This window comes from Giraffa tippelskirchi, chromosome 7 (assembly GCF_054371585.1).
Source record: "Giraffa tippelskirchi isolate mGirTip1 chromosome 7, T2T-mGirTip1v1.2.pri, whole genome shotgun sequence".
NCBI classification, from domain to species: Eukaryota; Metazoa; Chordata; class Mammalia; order Artiodactyla; family Giraffidae; genus Giraffa; species Giraffa tippelskirchi.
Window position 1 is genome coordinate 44,316,316 of NC_137281.1, and position 19,139 is coordinate 44,335,454.

Here is a 19,139-nt window from a genome sequence, read left to right on the forward strand (position 1 = left end):
TCTCTTAGGGCATCAGAATGCAAGTATTTACAAAATACCTGCAAGACACAGGACTGTGCATGACCATGGGGGCCACTGGGGTGGCTCAGATGTATCTTTGGCCTTCAAGTGCTCAAGTCTGGAATAGGTGGTAGGAGATGCACAGAAATGACAATGGACCAAGGAGGAATATGCCAAGGGCAGGAGACTATGCCAGACTGTTCAGAGGCAGCAGAGATCACAAGAGGGAAGAGAGAGTGGCACTTGAATTGGGCCTGGAAGGATGGACTGAGGACCCTTTGTATGTGGCATCTCTAGCAGAGGTTTTGCTGTTGGGATGGATGATGAGACTCTCAGGACCACAGGAAGCAGGAGGGTGGGAGGAAGTTTAAGATGGGAGTGGAGGTGGCAAGAAGATGAAGATGTCCTAAGCAGCCTGAGTCTCATAGTCAAAGACTGGCCAAGGTGATAACATTAGTTGTAACTACTGCTGATAGAGAATTTGAGCACCAGACAGTATTCCCACTTCTCCCAACCCAATGAGTTATTAACCTAATGTACAGAGCGGAGAGTGAGGATCAGGGAGGTATAGTCATTTGTTTGAGGTTACCCAGCTGGATTCAAACCCAGGTTGTTCTGATTCCAAAGCTACTGGTCTCAGCCACCAGGCATAGCAGCCCTGAAGCTGACACATGGGTGCAATGCTCAGGGCGTCAAGTGTCTCCAGAACGTGGTGCAGACATGTGATCTGTCTGCTCACTCTCTGCTGGTGCGACCCACATGCATCTTCTTGTCCTTTAGCGGTCTTGCATCCTCTGGGAGATCCCCTCCAGTGACCTCAGGCTTCACTGGTGACTCCCTGCTCTGACCCCCATGAGTAATTTTCCCTTCAGAGGTCTCACGTGCACTGATTTAATCTTTCTCAAATGATGGGGGTGTGAGTGGAGGGACCTTCCCGAGTCAACTCTGCATCAGATAGGCAGGCAGAGGTCAAGAAGAAGTCGCCCTTGTACATCAAAGACCAAGCAACCAGCCACCTCCTTGCTTGCCCATGACACCAGTGTGCCTTTGAGCCACCCTGGGTTTCATGGACATGGGGTCTTTCTCACCGTGCTGACCTCAAGCTTTGCTCCCACAGGTATCAGCATGCAGTTCGTGTCTGTGCCCTCCAGGAGGACCTGAGCAGCCTTCCTTATGGAGACCTGACTGAGGTGAGTGGGACCCAGAGCTCAGCCCCACAGCAGTGCACAGCAGCCCAAATGCCAGGTCCACTGGGCTGAAGCTCTGCAGGCTCTGGCTCCATCATATCCAGGTGCCCCAGAGGACCAAAGGGTCCCAGGAGATGTGGGGAAAGTCAGGCTCTACCATCCTGTATTCTCCACCTGGATCCTTTCCCGGGAGATATCACAATGGATGTGACACCAGCTCCACTTGGGTTGGGCTCCGCCTGGTCACTCCTGGGGTCACTTCCAGTTTGTCTGTCATCTCCAGGATGGTTTCTGGCAAAAGCTGCTTCCCCACCTCCCAGGCTGGCTTGTCCTCCAAAGACAGACGTAGGGGGTACAGCATTGTGGCTGGATGCTCATGGGCCCCTTCTTGCTTTGCTGGTCCCACCCGCCCAGGATTGTAAGGGTCATCTCCAAATATCTCTCCCGAAGGGTGTTCATTTAAAGGGTGGGGGCTGAGTCTGCCAACTCAGGTGACTGAGGGGAGTCACCAGGCCACCTTCTGTCTCCCCATCCCAGTGGGCCCTCTGCACAGTCTTCCCAATCTGCCAGGAGCCCAGAGAAGGAAGGCATCCTGACGAAAGCCCAGTTCAGAGCACACTGTCATTCTCTGCTGGTGTCGCAATGTGCCTGCGTTAAGGGAATGGCCACCACAACCACTGAAGCCCTGGCCACCTGCCCGTGTTTGCTTCCACCCACCCCTACGTGCTTACCTAGCTGCGCACTCACCTTCTAGGCTCTAGACCTCTGCTTCTGCCAATTACCACCATTCGAGTTCCCACTCCAGCTCCATCCCCTTGAGGAAGACTTTCCTGAGTCCCAGAGTCTAAAGTAATATGCCCCAAAGTACTTAGTTTATGCTTCTCAGTTGGCACTTGTTAAAATCTCCTTTGTGCCATTACTATGTGTATAACTAAAACTACCCACCCCTGCTAAGATGTGAGCTCCCTGTAGAGAGGGGACTTTTCTTGTCTGACTTCATGTGTCCTGCCCTAGTGCCCAGTCCAACGCCTGGCTGAACTCCTGGAGGCTTGCTTTGGGGTCAGTTGGATAGAATCACCTCAAGTAGGCAGCCTAGGCTTTTCACCTTTTCAACAAATGTTTGCTCAGCGCCTGTTCTGGGACAGGCGTGGTGCCAGGCCTTAAGAATGTAATGATGAACAAGGCAAACACATCTCTTGTCTTCATAGAGCTTAGAGCTGCCTAGTGGGAGTGAAAAGTTGATCCACAAGTGGACAAATAGAGATACCCCCTCCTTAACCCTCTGCTCCCTGCCGCTTCTCCCTTCTGTTCACTTGTCCGATGGCTTTCCTGCTCCGCAATGGGAGATTCCTACTTAACAATGCCCTCTGGAGCTACTTGTCAAGATGAAACCCTCCCTACGGGGTTGCACTGGGATCGTGGTATTGTGAGCCAGGTACCCCTCTCTCAACACTGGAAAGAGCACTTCCCTAGTTGCCACTGCCCACCAGGCTTCCTGCAGAAGTGGAGCCTCCCATTTCCCAGGGTACCTGGTGTGGCCAGGGCGTTCCTGGAAGGGGTGGAGGAATTGGACTATGGTGATGAGCGATCTGCTGAAGAGTCTCCAGGAAGCTCCTAGTCCCCAAGGACTGTGGGGTGGGAGATGGGGCCTGATGATGGACCCTAGCATTGTCCTTGTCCACAGATCGGGGAGCGGGGCCTCAACCTCTCTGGAGGGCAGAGGCAGAGGATCAGCCTGGCCCGTGCCATCTACTCGAATCATGAGATCTACCTGCTGGACGACCCGCTGTCAGCTGTGGATGCCCACGTAGGGAAGCACGTCTTTGAGGAGTGCATTAAGAAGGCGCTCAGGGGGAAGACTGTTGTCCTGGTGACCCACCAGCTGCAGGTGACTGGGACCAGCAGGATCCATGAGGTCATGAAATGGGTGTGGAATCCAATGCTTGCAAAGACTCCTCTTCTGCCTAAACCTGCAGTCCTCACCTGGATCAGGTCAGGGAAGGGGCAGGTGACACTGTGATGGTCCCCCACCATCCAGGCTTGTGTGGAGCCCTGCCCAGTCCTCTCTGTGCTTGGCCTCCATTACCCTACCTTTGGATTCAGTAGAGACAAGACTATCCATCAGAGGGAAATTCTCCAGGAACACCTGACCCTTACCTGTGGGGCTGACACGGGGCACCTCCTCCAGCTCTGGATCACTGATGGTGGGGAGGTGGGAAGCCAGGTAGGAACATTTAGACCAACCTCTCCTCCATCAAGGGCTGGGCAGGCCTGAGGCCAGGGATAGGGTGTGACAGGAGGTGATGAACGCTTGATTGGGGTTCAGATGCCCCTCGTATCACTCCCCAGGGGAAAGAGGCTGGAGACTAGGACTTCAGAGCTGAGGCAAGAAGCTTCTTCCTGCTCAGAGCCACTCTCAGGCTTAGAAATATAAATATTGCCCAGGAAAGGGGCTGACTGAACTCCCTGAATAAGCTTGGGAATTTGGCTGGGTGGGGAGAGTACTTACTGTGGCAGCCCCACAGAAAGGGTTCAGGACTCCTCTCCACCCTGAGATAAGTCAGGTTGGTCCTGACTATCTACAGTGAGTAGGTAAGTGAGTCCCCAGAGCTGTGCTCTGTGCGTCTGTGTGTATGTGTGTGTGTGTGTGTTGCCGGAGGAGAGAGTCCCCAGCATCGGACTGTAGTGAGAAGTCAGTTGGAGGAGAGGCAGGAGAAGTCCTATCTTCTGACTCTTCTGCCACCCGGGGGGAAATGTTAAACTAGGAGTAAGGGATGGGTTTCCCGGCCTTTGCAAGGGTAAGACAAGCTGGGGGAGGGCTCAGAGCTGACAGCATGTGAAGTTGCCATGGTTACAGGATGCAGTAGCCAGCATCTTTAGGCTCTTCTGTCAGTGGCCAGAAGGTCCAGCCAAAGAGGGCCAGGTTTTCAAGGACCAGGAAAACCAGAACTTCCTATACCTGTGGCTTTGCCCCAACCTCTGCCTCTCTGTGCTGAGGGTTAGAGGTCTCAGAAGAAGCACCAAGCATCTGAATTTAGCATATGGGGTTTACCTGAGTGGTGTCCGTCACCTCCAGGAAGAATCTTAGCTGGGCGGGTGAGATAAGAGCTCCTTGTTCCTTTGCTAGGCAGGGGCAGGGTGTGGAGAAGGCTGGGTTTCTTCTGGACCCCTGTGAGGTGACTCAGAATGGGCTCTCGCCCAGCCCAGGAGCTAAATGTGGTGACCACAGCTCTGCCTGGGAACCAGCCAGTCCCTGGAGACCACAGGCAGCGGGAAGTGCTGTCCTCCTGGAGGGCCCAACGGGTGTGGGTCAGAGCTGTCTTTGCAGGAGTCCTCAAGGGGCACAACGTGACCTGGCCCAGTTTCTGAACCTTGCTCAGCAGCAGAATGACCTCAGACTAGATCCCAGGAGGCTCAGTCTCCTCAGAGACTATTTTTCACCAAGGTCATTTCATCTTACTTTTTGCGTGTTGAAAATACGGGCAGCCACTAGATGGCACTGGAGTTTCAATCCAGTCATCCATTATGGGAAGGAGGGGCTCAGAGGCGGACCTGAAGCCCCTGGACTTTTCCAGAACATTTCTCTGGCTACTTTCACTCGGCGGTCCACAGGCAATCTGGATGCTTTCGGGTGCTCAGACTGGACGATTGCTCTTCTGTCACTTGAGGAAACAAATGAAATGAGGCCAGCTGCCGACCACTGACATCCAACCCAGGGCCAGATTTTGTGTTTGCAAAACAAAGCTGCACAGATCACCCTCCGTCTCACTGGAGAGAACTGGGAGCTCACTGGCTAGAGGGGCTTCACCAGGGGCGTCAGGGGCTGGGATGTGTGCTCCCACATCTGTGCCTTAGTTTCCCCATCTGGGAAATGGGCTGATAATCATGCTGCCTGCTTTCTTGATTGGATTGAGGGAGACAAAGAGGAGATGAGATCAGGCTTTGAAAGTTAGAAGATGCTGTGCAAAGGTGAGAGGAGACTTTCTGTCAGAAAGTGTCTCAACTGCATATTAAGACCCAGCTATTCCTCCTTGGGCTATCTGGGAAAGTGGACGTGGAACCATGCAGTTAGTCCAAAGGAAGCAGAAAGGCTGGAGCTATCCAAGGCCAAGAAAAATGTTGTCCTTTGGCTTCTTCCCCACAAACCCCAACACATGCACAGTGACCAAATGTAGCTACTTCTTTCAGGGTTTCAATCAAGACCACCAAGGTAGATTTGACCTGTGTGAACCCCAAAGTACAAGGGAAGACTTCTTATCTGAATTGCAAAGCCCTGTTCAGGCTGAACTGTCTTAGATCTCATAGCATCTTGTCTACCTCTAGGAGGGTCTTCCTGCCCCTAGACAGGCTGATCCTATGGGGAGAGCTTAGTCTCATTCCAAAATGAAAGGAAACTCTGCTTAGCAGCTCTTTGATCTCAGACATGATATAGAAATGAAAGGAACTCAAATTAGAAAAACAGAAGTGCTTTGGACAAAATGGAGGATGCTATCCTTTAAGGTACAGATAAGGCTGGTTTAAACTCCTCAAGCCAGGTAATGTGGCCTGGAGTCCAGGGACTGTACCATGGGCTGCATCTCCTGGGCTGGATAAGGATGGTGAGGTGGGATTGTAATGTTGCAACAGAAGGGCGCCATCGCTGAGGTCATACTTCCCTTCTCCACCAAATCATGGCTTCAGTGACCTTGTTAATTTCATACTCCAAGTTCCTGTGATCAGATTTCTTAGCAAGGAGGCTCATGCAGGGAGCAATAGCAGAGGAAGATTCAACGTGCTTCACAGTGACAACCAAAGGCCCCCTTTGCTCTCATGAGACACATAGGCACTAAGTCAGTGTTTCTCAACTGGGGGCCATTTTGCCTCCTAGTGGGCATCGGGCAATGTCTGGAAACACTTTTACTTGTCACAACCCGGGAGTGGGGGTGCTCCTAACATCTAGTGGATAGAAGCTAGAGAGGCTGCTAAATATCCTGCAGTGCACAGGTCAGTCCCCACCTCACCCCCAACTAAGACTTATTTGGCCCTCAATATCAGTGTTGCCAAGATCGGGAACCCCTGGATCACATGGGCCCAGGACGCCACTGGATGGGAGTCCAGCATGCTCTTTCCTCTCTTCCAAGGCAGAAGCTCACTGTAGATTGCTTTAAAATCCCTGCAGTTCTTAGAGTCTTGTGATGAGGTCATCTTGTTGGAAGATGGGGAGATTTGTGAAAAGGGAACCCACAAGGAGTTAATGGAGGAGAGAGGACGCTATGCAAAACTGATTCACAATCTCTGTGGGTTGCAATTCAAGGTAAGTCTCTCCCTACTTGGGTGCAAGAGACTGGGTGCCTCCCTTCATAATTTCTGGCCTAGAGAAGTTCTGTCATTTCATTTTCAGAGGGATTTCGTTTTGTCTCTAGGATCCTGAGCACATGTATGATGCAGCCGCAGTGGAAGCCCTTAAGGAGAGCCCTGCTGAGAGAAATGAAGACACTGGTACAATCAGAGTTCCCATCACACCTCTCTTATCACTCATGGCTCATGAGTGGACACAGATATTTCTTTATTTCTCACCCTAGTTTTGGCTCCAGGAGATGAGAAATGTGAAGGAAAAGAATCTGAAACAGAATCAGAATTTGTAGACATAAAAGGTATTTACTGTTCATTCCCTCAGTTACATACTCTTAAATGTTTGTTGGGCATCTACCATTTGGGATAGAGAAGTATAGGCATGCTGTCCTTTGTGGGAAGCTGGAATGGTATGGTTTACTGCACTGTGAGCCTTGGGGTTCAACAGCCTGAGTTTGAATTCTGGCTCAACCACTTATTAGTTTTAGGACTTCGAAGCAAGTCCTATAGATTTAAGAAACTAAGGTTCACCATGGCCTGTAGATTGCTTTAATCTCCCAAGTAGGGAGAGACTTGCCTCGAATTGCAACCCATGGAGATTGTGAATCAGTTTTGCATAGCATCCTCTCTCCTCCATTAACTCCTTGTGGGTTCCCTTTTCACAAATCTCCCCATCTTCCAACAAGATGACCTCATCACAAGACTCTAAGAACTGCAGGGATATTAAAGCAATCTACAGTCCATGCTGAACCTTAGTTTCTTAATCCATAAAATGGGGGAAATAAGAGTACTAACTTCACAGGTTCTTGCAAAGATTACAAGAGAAACTCTATATAGAATGACTAGCACAGTGCCTGACATAGAGTTGTTGTTGTTATTTGGAAAGATCAAAACAATGCACAGAGATTAATTACAGGCAAAAGCACACACAGGAGATGAGATGTTTCCCATACTGAGTGTTGAGAAAGAATTGTATAGCAGAGAAGAGATCAAGGTGGAATAAGGATATTCATTCTTCCCACAAATAAGGACTCAGCATTCTACTATATGCCAATCACTAAGCTAGATTGCCTCTGTCTTCAGGATCTTTTGGTCTGGTGGGGGCCATAGGCAAGAGGATAATCATGGGCAGCTGAGATAAGAGTAATGGGGAGCTGAAGTGGGAGTAAGAAATCAGGAAGGGCGTCACAGAAGAAGTGACCTTTGGACTGATCCTTTAAGCATAGGTAGGAGTTTGCCCAGGACACTCTGGTGAAAAGGTGGGGAAAGCGAGGGGATTTGGGGTTGAGGGTAACAGGTAATTCCATGAATGCAGACAGAAGAGATGTGGGAGATAAACCTGGCAAGGACCAGGCTTATCAAACTCCTTCTCCTGCTTAGACTCTGTTGCCTTTCATCCCTTCATCCATTCAACATTTGTTGAGCACCTGCTCTGTTCCCTGCCCCTCAGTGGGCACAGAGAAGACAGGAATCAAAATGCACCTTCCTAAAAATGCCCACAGCAAGGTCCCTCAATAATGTGTGGCTGAAAAAAAACCTTAGTATATTTCATCACATTTAAGATGCCATCTATTTTAAGAGCAGTGTCATTTTATGTACCACTAAGAAAAGTCTCTGCCAATTAAATGATATGGCATACTACCGAATGGGGCACATCCTGATTTCAGAGATGTTAAAATGTGGGAAAAAATGTGAGTCTTCACATCGAATGGAAGTTGGCACCATTAATGGTGCTTGTGACAAACGCATGCCCATTTGGACAATATATTTTTATCGCTCTGGAGGCGGCCAAGGCTGAAGTGGGGCCCTTGTAGTCTCTTCCATGCTTTCCTAGGAAAGCTCCAGGCTACTAAGGACTTGGGGTCTTGTGGGGAGAGTAAACCCTGCCCCTCTCCTCCTCCTTACTCCCCTCCCCCTTCTCTGGAGAGGAAAAGGAAGGTGTGAAGCTAAATGCTCTGAGAGCTGTAGGAATGGAAGGGTTGAAAGTGGCACAGCCCGCAAAGGTACACGGTGTCAGCAGCAGAGCTGACTGTGTTGGGACTGCAAGGGGGTCCGACAGGTCCTTTAATGCCCCAGGATGCTGTTCATTAGGCTCTGCTGACCCGTCAGGGGGACCTCCACATGCTGCAGCCCCAGAGGGAGACACGATGATGAGTGAAAGTCAGGCTGAACATTTCAAAGAAGCTCAAGCGAGTGTTCCCAGGCAGAGGGGATAATGGCAGCTCTGTTCACAGAAGCACCTTTGAGATGCGAGTTTTCCTTGCTGGGGCAGGGTACCAAGAGTCCTGCGCAGGGGGACCCCCTTGTCAGGCTCCAATCATCTCAGTTTACAAGAGCCAGGAACAAGCATAGGTTGCTGCTTCGGAGCCGACATTCTCGTGCCTCTCATGGTGGAGAGGGGAGAGACGTGCATTCCCTCCTGGCTGCTGGGAGCTCATATCCCTGCATCTTTGGATGTTGCCCCAGTGAGAGCTTGGTGGTCCTTTGCCCTTACACTTTGGAAAATGGAGAGGACTTGGGGGAGCCAAGTGGCGGGATCCAGGGACCCACCTGGGAGGATGCCCTGGTTTCTTCTCATGGTGTGATCTCCGTGGTGGAGGCCTTCTTGTTGGCCCTGTAGTACACAGCGTGGGTACTCTCAGCACTTCTGCACCACACAGCCCAACTCCCAGCTGGCATTTCACACCTGCAACCCTTTGCCCGGAGCTCTCTGGGAGCTGCCAGCCACAGGTCAAGCCTGAAGTGTGGAGGGATTAACCCCCTGGGGGTAGCCCTCACCCGATGCCAATGGGAGTTGGTGTAGAAACATCCCAGGTCTCACTGATCATGCGAAAAACCTCTGAGGTGTAGTGGTCCCCCAGTCTGAGAGTTCTCTGTGCTGAGGTAAGCTACCATTGCCCATGGAGGTGGGTGGGGAGGGGGAGCGGGGAGTGCTGCCTTGATGAGACACCTTTTACTGCTGACTTCCTTTCCCTGCACCCTTTAGCTCTGGAGTAAACTGCATGTGTTCCCACCCTCTTCTAAGGATCTGCTTCTGTAGAGCTAGACAAAGACAATCCTTTTCTCCCCAGAGCTGAACACATCAGTTCAATTGCTCAGTAGTGTCTGACTCTTTGCGACCCCATGGACTGCAGCACACTGAGCACATAGTAGTTGCTTAATAAATATGTCTCAGAAGACTGAAAGCCACCCGCCTCACTAGGCTGTCATGAGGGCCAAACAGAATAAAACGAGCAAAAGTGTTTTGGGAATTTTGAAGCACAGGGCGAGTGGAAGGAAGGATGACAGCTGGCCTTAGTGGTGGGGGTGGAGAGGTGGGCGGGAGGGGGCCGCCCCGTTGGGGGTGTCGCAGGACTTGTGTTTGTCTCCACAGTTCCTCTGCACCAGCTCATCCAGACTGAGTCCCCCCGGGAAGGAACTGTGACCTGGAAAACGTATCACACGTACATTAAGGCTTCTGGAGGTTTGGTAGAAAACAACGAGTTTCTTGGTTTAATTTGCCTTAAAAATTCTTTCGTAAACTGTTGGGTTCATGTTTTATGATTTCTTTAACAATTGCTCTCTTTATGCTGGGGTCGTTGATCGGTGCTTTTATTTTTTTCCCCTTATAATCCAAAGTTTGATAAAGCAGCCTTTTAAATGGAATCATCCTTTATCTCCATTAAAGCTGCCAGACACTATTTACTGAAACTGAATGAGCAGCAGCGTGACCTGGCTGTGGTGCTTGTGTAACCTCACACTCTAATCTCTGAGTGCAGCGCCATCCGCTCGTTGCCTGCCTTCAGGGCAAGAACCACTGCCATGTGCAAAAGATAATAGTTCCATTTCTTGTCATTCTCCAGCAAGACCGGGTTTTTTAATTTGTTTGTTTTAAAAACACTGAGTCACTTCTATTACAGTGAATAGTGGTGTTTTTTGCTTTTAAATATGTTGACATTTGGATCCATCTTCCAACCAGGTGGAATAGATGTCCCCATTGGGGTTTCTGGGACCTAATGCTCAGACTTGTCACGTCAGCCTAGAAAGTGGTTCCTGGGGTGGAAGCCCTTTCCCTATAGGCTTCGATTTTCCCCGCCAGGGTTGGACCCCGAGGAAGAGGAGCCCACTGCTGCCCCGTGGCCTCTGTAACCCCTGGCTCCCTCTCTTCCCCTGCAGGGTACTTGTCCTCTTTCTTCGTGGTGTCCCTCTTCCTCTTGATGATTGGCAGCTCTGCCTTCAGCAACTGGTGGCTGGGGGTCTGGTTAGACAAGGGCTCACAGGTGAGCTCCCCTTTGGCTCTGGCAAATGTTGAGTCAGTTGCTGACAGAGAGTCTGAACACAATGAGCCTCCCACAGCCCCCGCCACAAGACCGAGGTCAGCGGCTTAACAGCTACGCAACGTGACTCCCGCAATCCCCTTTGATCTTTCAAGACAAGCAGGGCATCTGAATTTGTATGTGCCACTTTCGAATTTTAAAGGTTTGGCTAAAAAGCTTGTGCCAGGCAAATGTAGCCTGTCTGGAGTCACGCACAGGCAGGATAGGGTGAGTTTTTTGTAGCCTCTGTTGTAAGGGACCTCCGAGGAGTGTCTGGGAGGGACTGGGGAAGCCTAACGCAGATTTTCATCTTCTTGCCTCTGAAGAGAAACTGACATCTCATCACGGACACTGTCTGATGTCAGTGGGTTCCACTTGGCTTGGCTCCCCAAAGTCCCTTTAAAGGAAGTGGACATGCGAAAGTCAGCCTGGACCTGCTGCAGGGCCCCTGCGGGCCTCTCCCTGCCTCTCAAGCTCTCATCCAGGCTAGGTCCCTCTTGAGGACTGATAAGTCTACTCTCCCTCAGGCCTGGAAACTCTCCCAGCTTTTGGCCTATGGTTTCAAAGCTTTCCTGGAGCCCCCGGGAAATGCTGTGAGGTTGCCTCCCCATCCTCCAAGATTACATTTTGGTATAGTTCTGTTGTTATGACAACCAACGTGAGGAGGCCCTGGGAAGACCCGGGCAGAGGAGAGGATGGGGTTGCCATGCTGGAGTTTAGCACAGCTCCCTGAGATCAGTCTCAGGGGGGTGGCCTGCACTTTGCAGAAAGAGAGGCACCTCTGGAACATTCCCCCAGATCGTTGCTTGCTCCTGAAGAGCCCTTTCCTTGGAGAGCCCAGGGTGTTAGTCAGAGTGAAGCCTCCCCATTAGGCCAGTGCTATGCTAACTGGGCAGCAGCCATGACAGCCTACCCATGTGTTGGCTCCACCCCCAGACACCATGGGCACAGCCCACAGCACAGTGGAGCCTCCTCTTCAAGCTGGTCCTTTGGTCGATTAGCTCCCCAGGGATGCTCTTGCTTTTATGGATGTGCATCCATCAGCCACCACCTCCAGTTTACATTTCCGCTAGGGCTGTAATCAGCAAAATGGCATTTAGAGGGAAGATGCTTGTTTGCTCCCCAAAGGCAGTCTTGACTTTTAGCACACGGCTCAGAGAAAAATGAAACTGCCAATTTCTCAGGAAGAGGAGGTGGCCTCTTCCCAGAAATGGAGGCAAAAACGTGTTCTCCTGGGGCAGGATGGAGCCAAGTGGGGTCACTTTGGATCCTCCCAGAGTCTTTGGTTCATCAGACTCCCTCCTACCCTCTGGGGACTCCAGGGCAGTGAACCAGTGCCCTCCTAGGTGCACCCCCAGAAAAGGAAAAAAAGAGGGCCCTGTGGCTGACTCCTCCTACAGAGATGCTCCTAAGTCTCCCCAAAGGCTGGGTGGCTTCTGCCTTCGGGTCCCTGATTCCCCAACCTATCTGGGCCGCCTGAGGGTTGCACAGTCAGATGTTGTTGCTTCTGTGACTTTTCTGGCCCAGCATCACCTCTGGTCCCCTGAGGCACTGTTGGTTTCTAAGACGACTGCCCTGTACAGGTCTGGTCTGTCTGTTGTGCTTTTTCCTCTGACTGTGCTGAGCCTCTTCAGCCAGGGGCCCTTGGCATCCCAGAGACCCAGCAGGAGAACCCACACAAAGTTCAAGAGCCCCACAGAGAACTGAATTGACTTTACCACCTGATTCATTCTTAACATTTATGCTCTTCCTTTTAGTTTCTTTTCCCTAGGAACATTCCCTGGAAAATTCCCATTCTTTTGACAGTTGATCAGTTCTTGGTGCTTCTTGTTTTCCTCCCAAGATAATGTGTGGGCCTCACAGCAACATGAGCACGTGCGAGGTGGGCACCGTGCTGGCAGACTCCGGGCCGAGGGTGTACCAGTGGGTGTACACAGGGAACATGGTGTCCATGCTGCTGTTTGGCATCACCAAAGGCTTCACGTTCACCAAGACCACGCTGATGGCCTCCTCCTCACTGCATGACCGAGTGTTTGACAAGGTACAGTCCCCCTGCCCCTAGCCCTGGGGGCTGCATTCATATCCTGGAACATCAGTCAGTGGGGTTTATACCGATCACCTGTGATGCACCAGACGGTGTGCTGGTCTCTGGGGTGGACACAGCTGCCCACCGAGCTTACCGTTGAGTCTCCCATATCTAATTATCAACCACAAAGGCAAACTCCGGGGAGCTGCAGGCGTGCCACGGGCCCGGCAGGGCTAGGGGTGAAGGTGAGGGTGGTCAGGAAGTTCTTCCTGAGGACACCGCCATGGAGTCAGCGAGCGCAGGCCCAAAGAGCCTCTTCTGAGTACATAGGACCCCCTCATTCCCCAGCGGCCGGGGAGGTCCCTGGCTGGAGCACACAGGGGTGGCCCGCATAGAGACAGTGGAACTTGACTTTTTATTGCCCTGGGGCACAAAATCCCTCCGTCCTTCATGGAGGCTGAATCTTTCCCCACGTCACGCTCCTCCACGGTGGCAGCAGCCTGTTTCCCAGGATGGCCTGGCATACGGTGTCGGGCCCCGGAGGGAAACTCAGGCCTGGTTCATGATCCCAGGCAGCGGGCAGGCCTCCCGGGGTGTTGGGGGGGGCACCAAACGCACACCTTGACCCTGACTCTCCGTGGTCGCCGGCAGATTCTGGAGAGCCCCATGAGCTTCTTTGACAGGACGCCCACTGGCAGGCTGATGAACCGCTTCTCCAAGGATATGGACGAGCTGGATGTGAGGCTGCCATTTCACGCTGAGAACTTTCTGCAGCAGGTTTTTATGGTGCTGTTTATTCTCGTGATACTGGCCGCTGTGTTTCCTGCTGTCCTTTTAGTCCTGGCCGTCCTGGCTGTAGGCTTCTTCATTCTGTTACGGTAGGTCGATGCACTGTTTACAGCGGAGCACGCAAAACTTGTACAGGGACTGGGTGGTATCCGGTGGTGCTGAGTCCTTGCTGTCTTCTCTGAATGCCGGAGCATGTTGACTTGGGTGCTGTGCTAAGTGCTTGGCGTACATCAGGCATTTGAGCCTCAGAGCCATGCTGAGAGGTGGATACGGTTGGGAGATTAAGTCACTGGTCCCAGGTCAGGAAAGTAGCAACAATGGTTGCTCTCTGACTGATATGTTCTTAACCATGGGGCTCTGCGGTTTCTGCTGCTGGAGGAGAGAGGAGACCAGTACTCAGTCTCTTTGAGCTTTGAAAAGTAGCCCCACCTGACCACTGAGGTGGTCAGCTGTTTGGCACTGGGGGGTCCCTGTGCCCACCTTCTCACTCACCCTGGGGGAAAGCAGGAGGGTAGCGTCTGTCCCAGCCTCCCAGGAAACCCAGCTCCGCCCTGTCCTGGATGAGCTGGAGTTCTCAGCCGGCAGCTGGTGGTATTGTGTGAGGGCTAAGGATTGGAGATCAGATGAAATTTGCGCCAGAGTCCCGGCTCTGCTGCACAACTAGCTGAAGGACTTTGGAGAAGTCAGAGGAATGCTGCAAGCCTCAGTCTCCTCATCTCTAAAATGGTAGTCATCGAAACACGCGCCTGCCCTCTTCCAAAGGGGTTCTCGCAAGGATCAGATGAGACTAGGATGCCTAAATGTTATACAGACCTTGAGTTTCAATAAAACTCAACAAAATTGCCTTGGACTGGACACACAGCATCTTGAAGAGGGTCCCCCAGATTGCAAAGGATTCAACCCACAAATCCTGGACCCACATTCACCCGTAAACAGGGACACCACACTCAGAGTTGAGCTTGCAAAATATTGCTTTGGCCACAGTGTGGAGGGTGAATGACGTTTCAGAAAGATCGGAGAAGGGCTATAGGATTGGAGATTCTTGCAGGGTAGAGTCCGACTGAGAGATGAGACATAGGCAGCAGCATTCCGGGCAGAAAACAGGTGGATCCTAAAGCCATTTCCGAGATAGTCCACTGAGGTTAGGGGATGGGAGAGGCCAAGGATGCTTCCAAGATGGGTAGCGATGTGAAGACAGATATGAGTGACACAGGAGGAGACACAGTTGAGGGTGATCAAGAATACGGGTTTGGTTTTGGGTATTTCAAGACTGTGGATCAAGTCCACGAATGAGCCAGCCGACAGTGGGAAATGTGAGCGCAGGGACGCATGGGTGGAGAGGCAGACTCTGCATCCTTGGCTGAAGCTGGCATCACCATGGGAACTAGCACGTGCGCCCTGGGAGTTGGGGGAGCTGGGCTCTCACTTCAGTCTCCACTGCCCCCTCGATGACTCTGAGAGAGGACACATGGGCCTCCGTGTCTGGCCTCAAGGGTTTATTGTGATGATCTAATAAAAATGATGTCTGCAGGTCTTTTTACAAATATAACCTGTCCTAGGTGTGTGCCTGCTCAGTCGCTCAGTGTCTGACTCTGTGACCCCATGGACTGTAGCCTGCCAGGCTCCTCAGTCCGTGGGATTTTCCAGGCAAGAATACTGGAGTGGATTGCCATTTCCTCCTCCAGGGGATCTTCCCAATCCAGGGATCAAACCCAGGTCTCCTACAGCTACATTGGCAGGCAGATTCTTTACCACTGAGCCACCGGAGAATCCCCCACGTCGTGGGTGCCACGTCTTATTAAGAAAAATGATTCCTTGGGCTAGTGTTAGTTTTTACAATCCACGTGTTTGTCACATGTTTGTCTGACCTTAGTTCCTGTCTATTCTCCTCTCTATGTTTTTGATTTACTTTGCAAAAGGTTTTTCTCGGCACTGCATTCTTATATGCTGTAAGACAGGCCAGATCAGGCCGATCCAGACTGAATTATTTGATGTTTCTAACTAACTCACTGGAACTCTGAACAAATGAGGCTTCCGTTCCTCTGCCCTGGGTCAGATTCACTGTCATGGATCAGCTCCCACTGTGCGTGCTGAGGGCAGTGGTCTCGCACTCACTGGGGCCCAGGGGGAGTTACATACTGTAAAGAGTCTGGTTTTAAAGTCAGTTCCTGAGGAGATGATGTTCATATATTGCTCAAAATTACCTTTGAAACCGCCTTTAGAAGACCACACACTGGCAGTTGATATGCCAGATTCAGATTTTCCTCCAGAATTGGAAGATATCCCTTTTTATTTGATCGCATGTGTAGTCACTCAGGTGTGTCCGACTCTTTGCGACCCTTTGGACTGTGGCTGGCCAGGCTCCTCAATCCATGGGATTTCCCAGGCAAGAATACTGGAGTGGGTTGCCATGCCCTTCTCCAGGGGATCTTCCCAACCCAGGAATCTCGTCTCCTGTGTCTCCTGCATTGCAGGTGAATTCTTTACCCATTGAGCCATCGGGGAAGCCCTTTTTATTTGGTTGGGCACCTCAAAGTGGTTGGCTTGTATTTAGGAGCTGCACTGTGCGAAAATCTCTAGTCTTTGCAAAGACTAGAGTCACAGCGCGTGCAGTGAGACCCTCATGCCACAGGAAGCCTTCAGAACTGAGAACGCAGGAAGGAGAGGCTCGAATTTCTGAGACCCTCCCTCCCTGACACAGAGGGATGGCTGCTCCCAGAGGAGAACGGCAGGCCAACCCCTCCTCCGTCGTTCAGGGGCACCGGCCATCTTAAGGTTGTCTTGAGCACCCAGTTGGGTTTGTGTGAGCCAAGGGGAGCCCTGGGAAACCCTATCTGGGGCTCTCTTGGTTTCCCTGCAGCGTCTTCCACAGAGGAATCCAGGAACTGAAGAAGGTGGAGAACATCAGCCGGTCGCCCTGGTTCTCCCACGTCACCTCATCCATGCAGGGCCTGGGAACCATCCACGCCTACAACAAGAGGGAAGACTGTGTTAACAAGTGAGTCCTGGGCTGGGGCAGCCCCCGGGCTTCTGCTGCCTGCTGGCCTGGCTCTGAGGAGGGAAGTCAGAGGGGTGGGCACTGACCGGATGGAGAGCAGGTAGAATGGAGCGGGAGCCCCTCATGCACTAAGCCTTTTCCCCCAGTGTCCGAGGCCCCCAAAGAGTCGAGTTCATCCAATGACAAGCTTACCATGGCGTTTTACATGTTTTATTTTTCCTCTCTAAAAGTAGAATGTTTTCAGTTCAGGAAAATAGGAGAAAACAACAACAAAAATCACCCATAGGCCTGCAACCCAAATCCTATTAACATTTTTGTGTATTTCCTTCCAATCTTTTCTGTTTTTCTATTTCTGGAGTATTTATAGTCATTTTTGTCTTGTTTTATTTTTAATTAGCAGTTTTTTCATGTTATTACATATTCCTTGTAAAGCTCATTCTGAAAGTGAAAGTCGCTCAGTCGTGCCCGACTCTTTGTGACCCCATGGACTATACAGTCCACGAAATTCTCCAGGCCAGAATACTAGAGTGGGTAGCCTTTCCCTTCTCCAGGGGATCTTCCCAACCCAGGGATCGAACCCAGTCTCCCACATTGCAGGCAGATTCTTTACCAGCTGAGCCACAAGGGAAGCCCAAAAGACCACATTACATCTCATTAATAGATGGACCAGTTTTCTTCTTTTTAAGATGCAGGGACTAGGTTAATAAATTTCTCTGGAATCCTCCAGCTCCAAACTTCTAAAACACCATATGTTATCACATGTTATCACTGTGTATCAGTCACAGTAGGCTCACTATGGTAACAAACAACTCCAAATTTTAGGGGCTAACCCAATACATGTCTATTCTTCCTCAAGTCGTAAGTGAACAAGGGTCCGTGGGGCAGGGGTTGGTGATTCTGCTCCATACTCGGGCACACAGCCTCTCACCATCTCACCGCTCCTCTGGTCTGATTGGAAGGTAAGAGCAGAGATGTGAGTGGAGGACCCCAATGAAGGTTCTCATCATTTATGTACATTCATGGGCCAGATTTCAGTCCCATGGGTGCAGCCAACTGCAAAGGAGGCTGGGAAATGTTGTCCAGCTGTAAAAATGGAACTTGGTGAATCTATAGTGTCTCTGCCACACAGATGTTCTTATTCCACCCCCATCCTTTCCTTTTTTAGAAGCTTAATGTACACTTCAAAGGTTGCACCTCCTTCTCCCTGCCACTCACAATCTCATTGTAGACCTGGCATTCCAGTCTGTCTTTACTTCAGTCAGCAGCTGGCCTTGTTACTGGTTTGACCTGAACATCATCTGTCAAGGGCCCTGCAACCCCCCTTCCAGTGTCTTGTTCATGGGCCATTCATCAACTCTCAACAAACTGAGCAGCTTCAAGCCTTGTCTTCCAGCAGATTGTCCTCCAAGGTTTCCAAAACGATCCTATGGGCGAGCTGAACCCCCACAGTATTGATGGGCTCTGCCGTCTTTATCCATTCTTTCCAGTCATGGACTTTCCAGAGGGCTTGGGCTTCTGACTTGTGTTGCTTTTGCAACCAGACAAACACGCTGCAGCACTAAAAAAAGGTTTGAGGTCAAATTCCAATTTGATTCCAGCCAGTGATTCTGTTTCTGCACAACCTAACCATGCACACAGATAAGACCACAGATGACTCCTAAGTCACTCAAGCTGTCAGTTGAATTTGTAGGCTTTACAGCGACATGGTAAAAACATCATGGTGTTTGGAAGAATATTTTAACTGAGAAAAGTAAGTGAGAGTGGAAACAGAGAGGGCCAGCCTGGGTGGTCAGAGGTGTTTCAGGCCAGAATCCTTGGAGGAGGTTTAGAACAGGATGGAGCAGCAGTGCCCGAGCGTGTCATGACTGTGCCAGCGGAGGATTCTCAACTCTTAGGGGTTTAAACATAGAATGGTTTTCAATTTTACCAATAATTTTTTTTTTTTTTTTTACCAGTTGTTCTGAAGAAGCCCCTTTCCCAGGAGGTCCGGGGAACCTTTAGTGGCAATTGTGATTGATGTCCCTTCTGGTCTGTTTAGCTCAGTTCAGTTAAAATTACATTCTTAAATGTACACAAGTCATAGCACACCCCCCCGCCCCCCAGGCATCTGCTCAGAGAATTGGAGCAGTCTTGCTGTGTTGCCATATGTTTCGGACAAGGGGGCAGGGTAGTTGCTAGGAAGCACCTGGTCTGTTGTATTAAACACTCCCTCCCTTTTCTCTGAGCCTGGTTATCTGAGGCTGGGGTGGGGGAGTAGGGGAAGGACACACCTTCAGGTGACCACTGTGTCTATTTCTGCCGCTCATTTCTGCTGATCCAGCTCCTCATGCAGATGTGGCAGGGGAGAGCCCCCGCCAGGAAGCAGGTCCCCAGCCACTCTGCTGGACACTGCCCATGGGGTCTGCTTTGTTCTTCCGTGAGCTCCGCCTGACAGCCTCACTGCTTTTCTTTGATGTGAGGCCTCTTGCTTCATGCTGATCAGTGTGGCATCAGGATTGCAGCCCCACATGCCA

The 19,139-nt window shown here is 51.0% G+C and overlaps 1 protein-coding gene across 38 annotated transcripts in view; it reads left to right on the plus strand.

Moving 5' to 3' along the window:
• The window catches only part of ABCC12 (ATP binding cassette subfamily C member 12), an 81,162-nt gene that overhangs the window by 49,051 nt on the left and 12,972 nt on the right, over nucleotides 1-19,139 (plus strand). For 24 of the 38 annotated variants that reach the window (XR_014060603.1, XR_014060604.1, XR_014060608.1 and 21 more), the window contains 10 exons: nucleotides 1,118-1,190; nucleotides 2,872-3,075; nucleotides 6,346-6,480; nucleotides 6,590-6,665; nucleotides 6,749-6,820; nucleotides 9,892-9,981; nucleotides 10,674-10,777; nucleotides 12,657-12,854; nucleotides 13,491-13,717; nucleotides 16,489-16,626. Coding sequence is in view for 29 of the 38 variants with exons in the window: in XM_081514179.1 (XP_081370305.1) it covers nucleotides 1,118-1,190; nucleotides 2,872-3,075; nucleotides 6,346-6,480; nucleotides 6,590-6,665; nucleotides 6,749-6,820; nucleotides 9,892-9,981; nucleotides 10,674-10,777; nucleotides 12,657-12,854; nucleotides 13,491-13,717; nucleotides 16,489-16,626 (1,317 nt within the window). In the remaining 9 variants the exon portion in view is untranslated. Of the gene's footprint in view, nucleotides 1-1,117; nucleotides 1,191-2,871; nucleotides 3,076-6,345; nucleotides 6,481-6,589; nucleotides 6,666-6,724; nucleotides 6,821-9,891; nucleotides 9,987-10,673; nucleotides 10,778-12,656; nucleotides 12,855-13,490; nucleotides 13,718-16,488; nucleotides 16,627-19,139 lie in introns of all 38 variants that reach the window. The other 14 variants (XR_014060607.1, XM_081514181.1, XM_081514191.1 and 11 more) reach the window with 4 other exon arrangements.